The following is a 13,139-nucleotide window of genomic DNA, read 5'->3' as shown; positions in this document are numbered from 1 at the left end:
GATTGAAAACTTCAAGCCATTTTCTCAAGCCCTAACCTTTGACCTGAGCCGTTCCGCTACTTTTTTTTCAAATTTTAAAGTCATGAACCTTTTTCTTGGCTTTCTTTAGCCGTTGAGCTAATTAGTTGAAGACCTTCGGATAAGTGACCGATTTCAAGCACTCGCGACCGAAACACTCGCGCGTTGGGTAATGCAGTCACGCGATAGGATATGCAAGAACTAAGCTACAGTTGTCAATTTTACTTGTCAGAGACTTACAATTCACCAGTATGCTTTCAATTCACTAAACTCTTTGGAGGTTTACGAAAACAGGTTTTAATTGTTTTTGCTTGGAGCGAAACATTTTCAAAGAAAGCAATCTGTGACCCTCAACAGAAAACAACTCTTTTATGCCGGGGTGGTTTTGTGTTTGTTTCTTCTTACAGGAAGCCGTGTTCCATTACTCAAGACTCCCATTCCAGCCAGTTATATTGCAGTGGAAGAGGCTGTTTGCGTGATCCGCGAAAGATGCTATCGTGATGACCAGACACCTGTATTTAAATCTGAACAGTTCAGGTGAGAATTTAGTTATTTAAGGTGGCCACATCATTTTTTCAAAGATTTGCACTTATTTTCGTAAATTGCGATTTCAAGACTTACTTCAAACTGACACTGGAAAATATTTCATCGAAATAAATTACTGCTGCACAACAAAGAAGCGATTGACAGTGAGATTGAAATCGTGAATTTTTATAAAAGTGGGAGTTTTTTTTAAGCGGGTATATTCCAAGTCAATACGTTCCTGTCTTCAGTTTTGCTCATCCATGCACGTTGTCTTCCAGTAATTTGTTGTTTTCGCCTTCAGTATTATGCTGTCATTTTGTTGTTAGTTAATTCTGATACCAGTTGTTAAGTGGAGACCAAATGTTTAGAGGTGAAATAGAGGAGAAGTCGTTACGTCACGTTGCCATGGTTGCAAAATTTTTGGATCACAACAGTAACTTTATTGTCTAAAATGTTTTACCTAACCTCCTCGAACATTCATATTTCCGCTTATACTACTCAGTTCATGTATCCATAGGTAAAGCTAAGCTCTATTCAGCCTCTACTCTCGCATCTGTGGTCGTCGCGGTAGTTTAACTCCCTCATGAATTTCATACAAACATCTTATTTTGTTTTTATTTATTGTTTACTTGTAGCGCTGCAGTTGAAGCTGAGCTCTCCAAAAAACAGATTCAGCTGCGGGGCCCTGAGGAGCTGCAACAAGCAACAAGATTCCTCCATGACAATGGTAGCACATATCTAAGAGCTTAGAATTCCAGATTAATCTCTTACGTATTTACTCGAATAAGCGTCGTATTTATTGGGACAAAAGGTCAATAAGCGCCTGTCACGAATAAGCGCTGCGTTTCGGATGTGATCAAAATAAAATGACGTCAATTCTGTTAGTTTAATACGATAATACCTTAGATAAAACAATTCGTTGTCTCGTCCTACTTTCTATTATAACCGCCGCGGCGCTTATTCGAGTAAATACGGTATTACTTTTAGAGGTAGTGCGTCGGCGTAGTGGCTATTTTTGTTCCATTCCTGATCGAAATTTTAATTTGGAACAGGGTAAAACCGGAGTACCAGGAGAAAAACATCTCAGAGCAGAGAAAAGACCGACAACAAATTTTGCACTAAAACTCAACTTCTGGCAGTCCTTCAAGATTGTCGCGTGTTACGTGCGAGCAAGCGAGCGAGGGAGAAGACGAAAAGAGGAAGAGGTGACAAAAGAGATTGCAGTCTCTCCTCCTCTTTTCGTCTTAGCCTGCTTTTGGCGGCGAAGCCGCTATTTTTGCGGCCCTCTCCACACAATTTCGCAGCTCCTCTGCTAAAAGTTTGCTCACGCTAACGATCTAGTCTGAAATGTCAGCGTATCCTGCCGGCTACGCAGGCTATTTTCGTCTTCTTCCTTGCGCGTTTCCTCGCTCGCAAGTAACATGTTCACCCGCGTGGCAATCCTAAGAGAGGCTAGGAGTCTAGACTGAAATGGATTAATAGCCATTGAATGATGAAAGGAAATAGAACTTTACTTCTTGTCGAAGTGGTATCTCTCCTCCTCCATCTTAGCCGTCCATGGCCGAAAGTACTTCTGCAAGCTTGTCGTAGGGTCCTAGGTTAATGGGGAGATTAGGCATCGCGTTTACGGCAAACGGCAAACGTTAATTTGTACCACGTCACCAAGTTTCCCCTTTACTTGTTGTTTACTGTTCACTATAACTACACGAAAATCGGTAGATTCACGCCAATTCTATCCATAGGAATTGTTTTAAGCTGTGTTTTATCTGTTCATCTCTCATTTTGAAACTTTCTCAACTTGAATCTCACGTTTGCTATAAACGCCATGCTTGATCTCTCTATTATTAGTATTATTATTCACTTTAATTTTCAGTCTATTGACTCTGATATTTGGATGATACTTTTATAACAGGTGTTTTGCTGCACTATGATGATCCTCTGTTGCGTGATTTATATTTCTTGGATCCTCAATGGTTGTGTGACATGCTAGCACATGTGGTCACCATCAGAGAAGTTAATCCACACATTAACAATGGTAAGACCACGTTATTAGATTAAAATTTCGTATGTCCTCAGTGAAGATAGTCAGGCTCTCTTAGAAACTACTGACAGCTGGGCTTTCAATATGGATCGCGGTAATGTAAATGCAGTGGTTTTCCCGAACCTGGAGAAAGCGTGTGTTACCTTTGATCACGTCTGTTCTGTTAGCGAATCTAAGTCTGTACAGAATACAGGAGACTGCTTACGATTGGTTTAAATCTTATTTAAATAACCGTACCCAGAAACGTTTTGTTAATGGTTCGCTTTCCAAAGTCTGTTCTTTGGGCTGTGTGGTCCTCAGGGGACAATCAGTTTTTCTGGTCCGGTTACAAGCTCCCTCGGATGTAAGCTCCCCCGTGTTTATAACCCCCCTCCTAAAACCCCTTAAGACGATCTGTGATAACCCAGGGCTTATCAGCGGCAGTTTACGGTGTGACACAATGCGCACGCATTATGGCCCCACAATAACAATTGCTGTTGGTTTCCCGCCTGCAGGTGTAATGAAGCGATCGGACTTATCCCAGATCTTTCGCAGCGAGCGCTTCCCGGCCAATCTAATGAGCCAGTACGTTAACCTGTTGAGCAAGTTTGAAGTGGCCTTACCCTGGAGTCATGAGTTTCTACTCGTCCCGTCCCTACTCCCCGACAGTCAACAAGACACAAACCAGCCCGTGGCAGCCGGGGTCAGCAAGAAAGTGGCTCAAGCAATGCATATGACGGCATATACCAGAGGCAAAGTGTTGCGAAGACAGTATGTCATGTCTTATGTTCCTAGCGGCTTCTGGCCTAGGCTGATTACCAGGTGAGAAATCTTAATACTATATAGAACAGACGTTTACTGAGATTCTTATTCGAGGACTACTACGAGAACTAGATTTTCTCAATACTAAGTAGTGCGCACGCTGAACCAGCTTTCATTTTAGCGGGAAACCGTGGTAGCCGTTGCCATTCTACAACGGGTTTAAACGAAAATGTCGAAATGACGGAAACTAGTTATCAAATGTCAGAAGTTTTATGATGTTGCGATCGGTAGAGAGCTTAACCCGGCTTCTCGTGTAAAAAAGTAAAATGAAGCTTTATTGGTTGTCTATTTTTTGAGAATGCGCGACAAAACCTTTCAAAGGCAACAATCGGTCTCGTAATCGTTCTTGTCCTTGACTCTAAAGGTCCCTAGTCACTGCAAAAGCGTCGCAAGGAAAGTTTTTGTTCTGTGCTGTTAGTATGTAAGTCTGACCAAAGTTGCCAAAGGGTACTATTTTGAACCCTGGGAAAAAGGAAAGGAGTCGCGGCATTAGGTCGCGAAGCTGTCGTAAACCGTTTACCCGGTTTATGGCCCTGTTTAATTCCAGGAAGAACGTGCTTCTTGAGCGAGAGTAATTTAACTTAAAAGACCTTATTCACGGTACTCGCCATCTTTGCACGCGCTTTAGAATAGATGGGATAAAAGCAAAGTCACGTAGTATTTCATGCAGAGGACTTTATTGTCAAACAACTTTCAGAAAAACCGTTTCTCGTGTCAAAATGACAAATTGTAAAATGTCAAAATGTGCCATGCAGGAGGGTTTCACACGCTTGCTATGTTTTTTTTCCTTTGTCTCTGCGTGTGCGACGCCAAGCAATTGTCGTGTTGACGTAACTGTCAAAATTGACCAATCATAGGGTATACCAGGAACTGGTATACCGGAATAAATTATTGAAAACAATGCTTAGATGCTCCACTTACGAACTAAGCAACTTTTCTCGATACGCTTTCCTTACTATCTTGTAGCCTGGAACACAGGGCGTAGAACAGTTATTTGTGACCTTGATTGCAGTTAAATTGTACAGTTGATGGCGCGATTCGCCTTTTTTAATGTTTACTGTAGAATCGAATATGGTCATTATGAACTTGACAGATCAAACCGTCACGCTTCTGTTACAGACCTGGTAAAATACTATCTAATGCTCGGTGGGAGCATCGAATGACGGTTTGCTCGATTCAACGGTATAAAAACAATGGTGATGCGCGGTATCGACTTTAAAACTTAACTACAATCAACAATCAAGGTCACAAATAACTCCTCTACGCCCTGTGCCTGGAACGGGCTTTGCCGGTTTGTCCTGTCCCAGTTCCAGTGTGTCTCTTGTTCCCCAACATGGCGGTTTGTTACACGTGAATGACTAGCTACAAAGAGCTTATAATGTCACGGTTGTTAACCAGCATTGCACTTGTTTCCTCTTCAGAGTGATCCCTGATGAGCGAATCCTTGATACTGTCAAGTCATGTTGTCAGCTGTCTCCTGATGGCCCAGTACAGGAGGGAGACAGAGATAAACTTGCCGTCGTGGCCAAGCCCGAGTGGTCATGCTGGAAGACTGGGATAGAGTTATCATGTTTTGGTGTTAAGTTGCTCCGGATATGTGAGTTGGAGGAAAAACCATTTTTCGGCGCTCCAGGTCAGTCACTTGATTAGGGGGCTCAGTTAAGCAACGGCCACGGCGATGGCAACGAGAACGTCAAGAAGCAATCAGTTTAGGTTATGTTCATATTATTACCGGATAGCTTTTGCACCTCCGCGAAAATCGTACCGGATAGAGATTCTGTTCGCACACAAGGACGGTGATTTCTAAGCTGCGCCACGCCGATCTCTAAAGTGGATTGTCACATATCGGATATGTGTTCATACTGTACCGCATAGCTCTTCGTGTCGCACGAAAAGCTTTCGGATTTACTGTGAACAAACCCTTAGGTCTAGAGCAAACGTCAAACTTTTCATGAGACGAGCCAAATTCTAATTTGGGTCGACCTAACCGCGTCAGGATCGTCTATTGGGACAGACGTCGAATTTAGGACGCGTCGAACCAAACAAGTGAATGAGATTAGTCGGCTTGTGTTCCCATCCTCCATAAAACATGAAATTAGGACGTTTCACGTTGTAGTCGTGCAACGACGGCATAGAAAGGTACCCTCCCCCCCCCCCCCCCCCCAAAAAAAAGAAAAACGTAATGCACGTGCAGAGATATTGGTTTGCTAATCTAAGTAAGGCCTAGGCCAAACCTGGAACTTTGCATGAGACGAACCAAACTTAGTGAGCTACGTTCATGAAAAGTTCGACGTCTGGCTGAGCTAAGTTCGTCTGAATAAGTTTGGATCGTCCTAATGTTCTATGGGTCTGCTTCAAACTGATAGAACGTCTGAAGATGATCTACAACAAACGCCGATCTTCACATGCGACTTTGTTAAGTAAAAAAGTAAAATTGTATCATAATGTATATTTAGCCACACTATTCGGGAGAAAATTTAGTACTATTTTCGTTTTCTTTGTCTTAACTTAGTTTCTCAGAATTCGTCTCCAGAAAAAAATCGCCTACACCTGACAAGTTGAACGAAACGGAATGAGAGTGATGAACTTTGAAATAGCGGGAATTGACTTTTTTAGTGACATTTTCATCTTCGTCGTCGCCGTTCGTGGTTGTTTAAGCGCCATATTGTTTATAAAGGAAATGCATGAAAGAGCTGCACAAGTGCTTTTATCTGAATCGTCTCACTTACAGCCTAAACAGGCTTACTGAACAGCTAAAAGCTCCTTGTTTGCAATCATAAACGGCATCGTAGGAGACTTCTGTTGTCTCAAAAACTAGTCAAGACGTTATTCAGCGACTCAAAAGTTAAAGGCGTCTTGTAATGAAGCAACAGCCCGCACTTTTTATTGGTTTACCGGCGAAATATCCCACGCGGGAACACGAGAGAGCTTTTAATTTCGGTTCGTGATTTACAAGCCTTTGGAGTGTTCACCCAACATCCCGTGTGGGCTAATTCGGTGGTAAACCAATAGAAAGTGCGGTCCATTGCTTTTATAAAATAACTCTAACTAATACATATAGTATTTTCGGGCCAAAATGTTATTTACAATGCTGTGATCACGTTGTGAATTCTCTTAACATTTATCAATTTACGCACCGAAGTCAATCAATTTGCAGGCCCCAGTTTTTCAAAAGTTGGGTGGTGCTATTTACCGGATAAATCACTTTCCAGTGGATAAGTATTGATGAAACCATTTGCCTTATCTACTAGTTAGTGATTCATCCAGAGAATAGAGTTCCTGATCTTTTGAACAACTGGGGCCAGACGATGACATCACGCCAAAGAAATCATTTTGAAACGAAATTTCTCAAAGCTTTCTTTCTATTAAGCAAGTTTATCCCGTCAAGCTTACGTCTCGCGCTGTTTTTGTTCTCCTTGTTAGATGGTGTGGCGACTCCTTTGCACTACAGAGGTGAGGCACACAAGGCTTCTTGTTACTCGACTATTGAAGTTATCACACCCTGTATAGGCATTAGCATAGAAAAGTTTGAACAGCGCAAGAAAACGGCGCCAAGAAGAATGAACCGAAGCAAACCAGACGACGGTAAGTATCAAGTCAAACTGGTTTGCGACGACCAAGTGTACATAGCCTGCGAGCAAGCTCTCCTATTTGGGCGAGTGAAGCGAGTCTCGCGAGAACGCGCGAGCGAGCGGCCTCTCGCTCGCGCGTTCTCGCGCGGCTCGCTTCGCTCGCCCAAATAGGAGAGCTTGCGCGCAGGCTTAAGTGTACAGAGGTTATCTTCTGCGGGTTGAAAATAATAGGCCATTTCCGACTTCCAAAAACTTTCACTTCCAGAACGAGGCTAAGTGCAAAACCTTTCTTGTGAAAAGGAGTTATGTTTGCATGAGAATAAAAAAAGAACTATAATATCAATGGCTTCGCACCAAGCGTCGCTTTGAAACAGAGGGAGTTTTTTAAGGAAAAACAGGGGTCTTAAGCACCAGACGTTCTTGATTCACGAACGGCATGGCTGGCCGTGCAAAACTGGATTGGGGACTCGGTTTGCGTGCCAAATGTAAATCATTAAGCAAAACAACGTGAAACCATCACGAACGCCGACAGAATAATTCAGTTGAAAATGCCTTTCAAAGATTTGCGGTAAGCTTTGTTTCTTTCTTAGGAAGAAAACTGGGTTTCAAACGAAGAATTTCTACTTTTTTATGACAAATACTCTTCGAAGAACCCAGAATTTGAACCTCTGGTTTCAACCTGAGAACTCGCGTTTTGAAGTCGCAGTGGCTATCATGCAGCAAAAATACTTCCGGTTGGCGTCTGTGGTGCCAAGAACGTCTGGTGCTTAAGTTCCCTAACGTTTTTGAGCGACGCACGTCAACCGGAAGTGAGTCGTTTTCCCTTTCATATATGACATGACACTACCACTTTTCTCTCATAGAGACCATTTGCCCGAAAACTTGGTCAACTACACGAATTTCAAATTTCACGTTAGAGGAGCTGATGTGGGGCCTGATTTTTCATGAAATGTTGGAGTGTTTAGAACACGTTGCGTGCAGTACTGCAGAGTTGAGCCCTTCGAGTGAAACACGTTACGTGCAGTGTTGCTTTAATGTTGTAATCTGTGTGCCAATATAACAGACAGTGAAAAGAAACAAAAATCGAGTAAGGTTTCGAGTTGACCTTTACAATTGTCTCCGCAGATCACAGGGAGTGTTCAAGATTGATCGGTTTTAAAGTGAAGTCGGTTTCAGACTGTAACATCCAATCAGCTGCTCGCCTGGTCGCCATCACTGCGGAACACATGGATACGCTGATCACTGATTGGTTCCCAGGACTTGACGCTGTCACGGTCCAGGGACATCGCTTGGTTACTCGGCTAATACCGTGTCCCAATTGCATCAAGACGGTGTGTGGAGTGGATCAGGAAGAGACTGTAACGGAAGAAGAGGGTGCCGTTCCTGTGCCGGTGTTTTCGTTGAGTCAAGACAGCGGTGTACATTTATCCACTGATGGAAGTAGCGCAAGTACATCACCCTGGCCGAGTCCTGTACACGTTGCTAAGAAACCAGATGCTAATGTAATAGGTATGGGTTAAAACAAACCTGCGTGATAATGCACTGCTAACTGCTAACAGCTTGTAGTGCGTCCTACTGAGTGATCGTATTCCGGAATCAGAATGTACAGATAGATAGTTACAAATCCCTTCTCTTGTGTTATTAGAGTCACTGGACTGCTACAGAGTCCGGCATATTTGTAGTTAAGCGACTAAAGTTATTAATAGGCCATTTGTAGCTCCCGCAGTCACGTGACCTTTATTTTTTAAAAATTGTGGGATACCAGAATTAAAAAGAGCATGAAAAAGGTAAAATCACACTCTTATCAAGAGTATAAAACCTAAATTTTGGCAGTGCCACTTTATATTTTTTGTGCTCTTTCAATCTGTGACATTTTAGGGTTTTATCAGATAACTTCGGCGCGAGAAGGGCCACGTGACATCACCTGCCAAGGACTATAAGAGATTTAAACAATTTTATTCTAAGAAATGTTTCGTCTTTTACCCAGTCTCCTCAAGCAGCCGACTACCGCAGCAACTGATCAATGGTTCTCCGCAGCTTCCTATGCGCGATCGATCATTCTCGGAGCCTGATAGATTCACTTTTGGTTCTGTGAGCAGTGGACTGGTGACTGAGGAAGAGAGCTCGAGTTGTTTTGACTACACATCGGATCAGGTGGGTTGGCTCGATGTTGCCATGGTTACCATTTAAAGGGGCTGTGTCGGGTTTTTTGGGTATTAGTTTAAAACGCTAAAACACATTGGAATAAAAGACAACCCTGAAATAATTGTTCCGTTTTGTCTTAAGCTTTCGGTCGCCAAGATAGAACTGGATTGCAACTTGACAAGAATGGGCTAACTTTTTCGAGTTAAATTCCTTTGTTGTGAAAAGATGTCCAAAAACCGATCGTACCTTGTTTTTCCTTTGTTAGAATCATTTGATATATCTCTCTTTTAGAGTTCCTAGTATGTCCCAAAAAAAAGAAAAGACTCACGGAGCGGGGCCTAACGGGGATAAACATCGAGGATGGCCGCCATTTTGTCCGTTACACAAATAAACCTCGTTTATTCGCAAACTACTTGCCTCAATTTAACATCAGGGACCGCGGAGGGGGAGGGGCTGGTAGGGCCGCGGCCCCACCACTTTTTTGCGCCCCCCCCCCCACTTTTGGAAAATCACATACTATGATTTTATTCCTTTTTTCGATTTTCAATATGAAAAAATTATTTTCAATTGTCAGCCCTCCCACTTTTCACCTTGTTCCGCGGTCCCTGAACATCCAAACCTTGTGACATGTTTAATGATGATAATAATAATAATTTTAATAAAAATGAAAAATAGAATAATAACACTTTATTAAAATCTTATAAAAACTACGTACAAAACTTTAGTAAAATATTCATAAAAAGAAAACTTCCATATCAATACAAATTTCCGGCAAAGCCCCTTCACAATTCAAAATTCCAGGAAATCACATAGGGTTATAAAAAATCAAGTCAAAAGTCTCAGTGGATGGCATAAACGTCAATGCTCTGATTTTAATAATACGAATAAGGTTCTGATCCTTGAGGCGAGATATAAATCTATTGCTGTTCATTTTCCGTACCAATTTCCCGATAAAAAGACCTAACTATAGAAAAAAAATTCCATAAAAATAAAAATAACGCTTTTATTAACAACAAAGCTAACTATTGTTATTAATATTATTGATAATGATATACAAGTGTTAAGAGCGTTTAACAAAGTCTTAATTCTCTTACAGGTAATCATCAAAAAATATAAAATGAAAAATAACAATCCAGTACAACTTTGTAAAAACTACTATAAAATTAGACATATACATAAATAAAATAGAACATAGCCAAAAAAGATAGGTTTTCGGTTTGGTACTTAAAGCTACTAAGACGTGTTCTCCGTTGCCTGAAAATCATGTGATATCACACACTTTTTGGGTTTTTACTAGCCTGCGAGCAGAGCTCTCCGGGGCCCTCTGGCGGCGGGGCGGGAAAAGGAAGGAGAGCTCTCAACTACGTCTCTGGAATTTGACTTCCACCTCCAATTCCCCTGTGGCTTCCCGTCGACTGAGCTGTCAGATTTCCCCCAATTAGCGCGAAGCGGAAACGAGCGCGAATGTAAACATACATTGAAAAACAGGTGCCAAGGGTAATTTCATCTCCGCCAATCAGGATTTCGCATCGACGTTTTCGATGCAGACCTTAAAATTAAAGAGACGTAGTTACAAGCTATCCTTCCTTTTCCCGCCCCGCCGCCAAAGCGCCCTGGAGAGCTTGCTCGCGGGCTCGGTTTACTTTTTATTGGCATTATTAGCCCGGCGGTGTTTACACAATTCTAGTCGTTCTTAATTTTTTCTTGTTAGAAAGTAACCAAGCACACCTCACGTCGACACCCGACCTCCTCTCCCTCCCCACCAGAGTGTAAAATGATCTAAGAGTTACGGCTATAATGAACAGAAAGTACATATTCAAATAACAGCCTAAATGCGTTTGGTGTGCAGTTTTACTAGTTCATCCGCAAATTGTGTATGTGTAGCTCTTTCTACTGAGTTTAACTTGGCCTGCCCGCAGACGTGTGCAACAAAGAAGAATGGAGACATCCGCATGCAGGCTAAGTTTAACTATATTCTGCTCCTTTTACAGAGTACTGACAGTCGGGGCAGCCTCGGTAGTGAAAACAGTTCCCCCGAGAGGGGTGTGGTCAGACGACGGAGACAATTCGGCAAAGCCCGTGGTGCACGTGGCGGCAGCGAGAGTGACGAAAGTAATGTTGTGGATAGGAACACAGCCGAGCAGGAAAGAACAAGTTACGAGGAACCTCTCTTGCAAGGTATATTAGGAAGCTATGTACGAGCGAAATAGACCTTATTCAAGATACCCGCCCTCTTTGCACGCACTTTAGGATCGATAGGATAAAAGCAGTGTCACGTGGTATTTCAGGGGGCAAACAAGTGATAAAAATTGCCGATACCAGTAATCGCGGTCGAGTCAGTTTATTCTCTCAAAATGAGACGACGATTTAGTTGTCTTGCAAAATGCGTAGTTTTGCAACTGCATCTAAAAAAGGAACAATGATCATTTCCACCCAGAATTTGCCATTATCATGTGACTTCGCTTTTATCTCATCACTCCTTTAGTGCGTGCAGTGATGGCGGATATAGTGAATAAGGTCTATTGTAGCGGAAAATCGGAAGACCCCCTAGAAACTTGCTCCTTGTCGGGGCAGTTCCAGTAGTTTTTTGATTCTGATTTGCCAGCAAATGATTCTGCGTTCAAAAAGAAAAGGCAAGGGGCACGGGAAGCAAGTGAAGAGAGGGCGGACGCCCTGTCCGCTTTCTCCAGTCCTCGCCCGTTCAGTTTCTTGACCCCCGCTTTTCGTTTTGTTCTTTCTGAGTAAACGGGAAGCTTAAACAACAACGACAACTACGACAGCGAAAGCATCACTAAAAAATGAATTTTCCTCCTTTCAAATTTTATATGCTGTAGCAACGAAGACTGCGGCGCTAACGGAAATGTCAAAGAAAAACTGTAAGGTCAACTAAGCAAAACAACAACTTTGCATGTGTAGCACACCTTTTTGTACATAACTTTGCCGTCACTGACCGACCACGACGTGAAATTTCCTTATGCTACGTTTTATGGAAGACGAAACACACGGCGGTGAATTTATCTTTCTCTTTCTGAACTCAGGTTTCCATGAATTCAACACCAGGGAAATTCTGCCGCAATTCTCTAAGCAAGTTGGAATAAACGCGATAAAGTTTGAAAAATAGCAAATGCATTTTAATGATGTCGTTTTCGCTGCCGTCCCCATACTCGTTGCTAAAGCTCCCTATGAGATCCTGGAACAGGCCAGGAAAACACATTGTTGTCCTTGGTATCATTAACTATTCATCCTATTTCAATCACACTTTTTGTCCCCAGGAAGCAATGACAGCACCACCAACAGCTTGAATAACCGCGAATCTCGTCAATACGGCTCGGCAACCAGACATCGTCCCACGCAGGGCGAGACAGTTGTGTACTCATTCGAGTTTGAAGATTGTGTACTTGCTGCGTACAGATCCCAACCTGTGGAATGCACTGTGCATGGTCGATTGGAGCTCAGAGAACTGGCACCCGACGCTGTAAGTATCAGTTCCTTGGCGCTATATCAAATCTAGTTCAAATCTTAAGGATATTTTGAGCTTCATCACGTCAACTGTCTTAGTAAATAAAGAGTTTAAGCTTCACGTATACGGCAAACGGCAAACGTCAGATTCAAGTTGAGAATTTCTCAAAATAAAAAATGAGCAGATAAAAACAGCTGAGAAAATTCTTGTGGATAAAAAATTTAGCCAAACTACAAATTTATGTGTAGAAATAATGAACAGCTGGCGACAAGTAGGGGAAACTTGGCACCAGGTACAAATTCGCGTTTGCCGTTTGACGTAAACGTAATGCTTAACTTCTCTACTAACACGGCAAACGTCGCGTAGAAAAGATCGAGCGCTGGATTAGGTTACTTTCGTTTGGAGTTCCTGTTTTGCGGTTTGTCACTAAATTGTCAAGTCCGAATTTCAGAAAAAGGAGTATTCTGTAAAAGAGAACTCAGACCTTTTTCCGAGACGCCTGTGTCACCGACCGAAAGAGAAAACATCATTTATCGTGTCTTTTTTATTCCGCAGTCTGCCCCTGGAAGCAAAACAA

General features: G+C 42.4%; 1 protein-coding gene across 1 annotated transcript in view; it reads left to right on the top strand.

Moving 5' to 3' along the window:
- Positions 1–13,139, top strand: part of LOC140922003 (leucine-rich repeat serine/threonine-protein kinase 1-like) — a 48,012-nt gene that overhangs the window by 21,336 nt on the left and 13,537 nt on the right. Inside the window, exons 16-25 of the mRNA XM_073372027.1 lie at positions 426–555; positions 1,179–1,270; positions 2,456–2,578; positions 3,079–3,385; positions 4,807–5,018; positions 6,809–6,970; positions 8,083–8,466; positions 8,945–9,111; positions 11,094–11,280; positions 12,375–12,577. Of these exons, the coding sequence (XP_073228128.1) occupies positions 426–555; positions 1,179–1,270; positions 2,456–2,578; positions 3,079–3,385; positions 4,807–5,018; positions 6,809–6,970; positions 8,083–8,466; positions 8,945–9,111; positions 11,094–11,280; positions 12,375–12,577 (1,967 nt within the window). The remainder of the gene's footprint in view (positions 1–425; positions 556–1,178; positions 1,271–2,455; positions 2,579–3,078; positions 3,386–4,806; positions 5,019–6,808; positions 6,971–8,082; positions 8,467–8,944; positions 9,112–11,093; positions 11,281–12,374; positions 12,578–13,139) is intronic.

Source organism: Porites lutea, chromosome 1, assembly GCF_958299795.1.
Source record: "Porites lutea chromosome 1, jaPorLute2.1, whole genome shotgun sequence".
NCBI classification, from domain to species: domain Eukaryota; kingdom Metazoa; phylum Cnidaria; class Anthozoa; order Scleractinia; family Poritidae; genus Porites; species Porites lutea.
The sequence above is the reverse complement of the archived record's forward strand: the minus strand, read 5'-3'. Positions and strand labels throughout refer to the sequence as shown.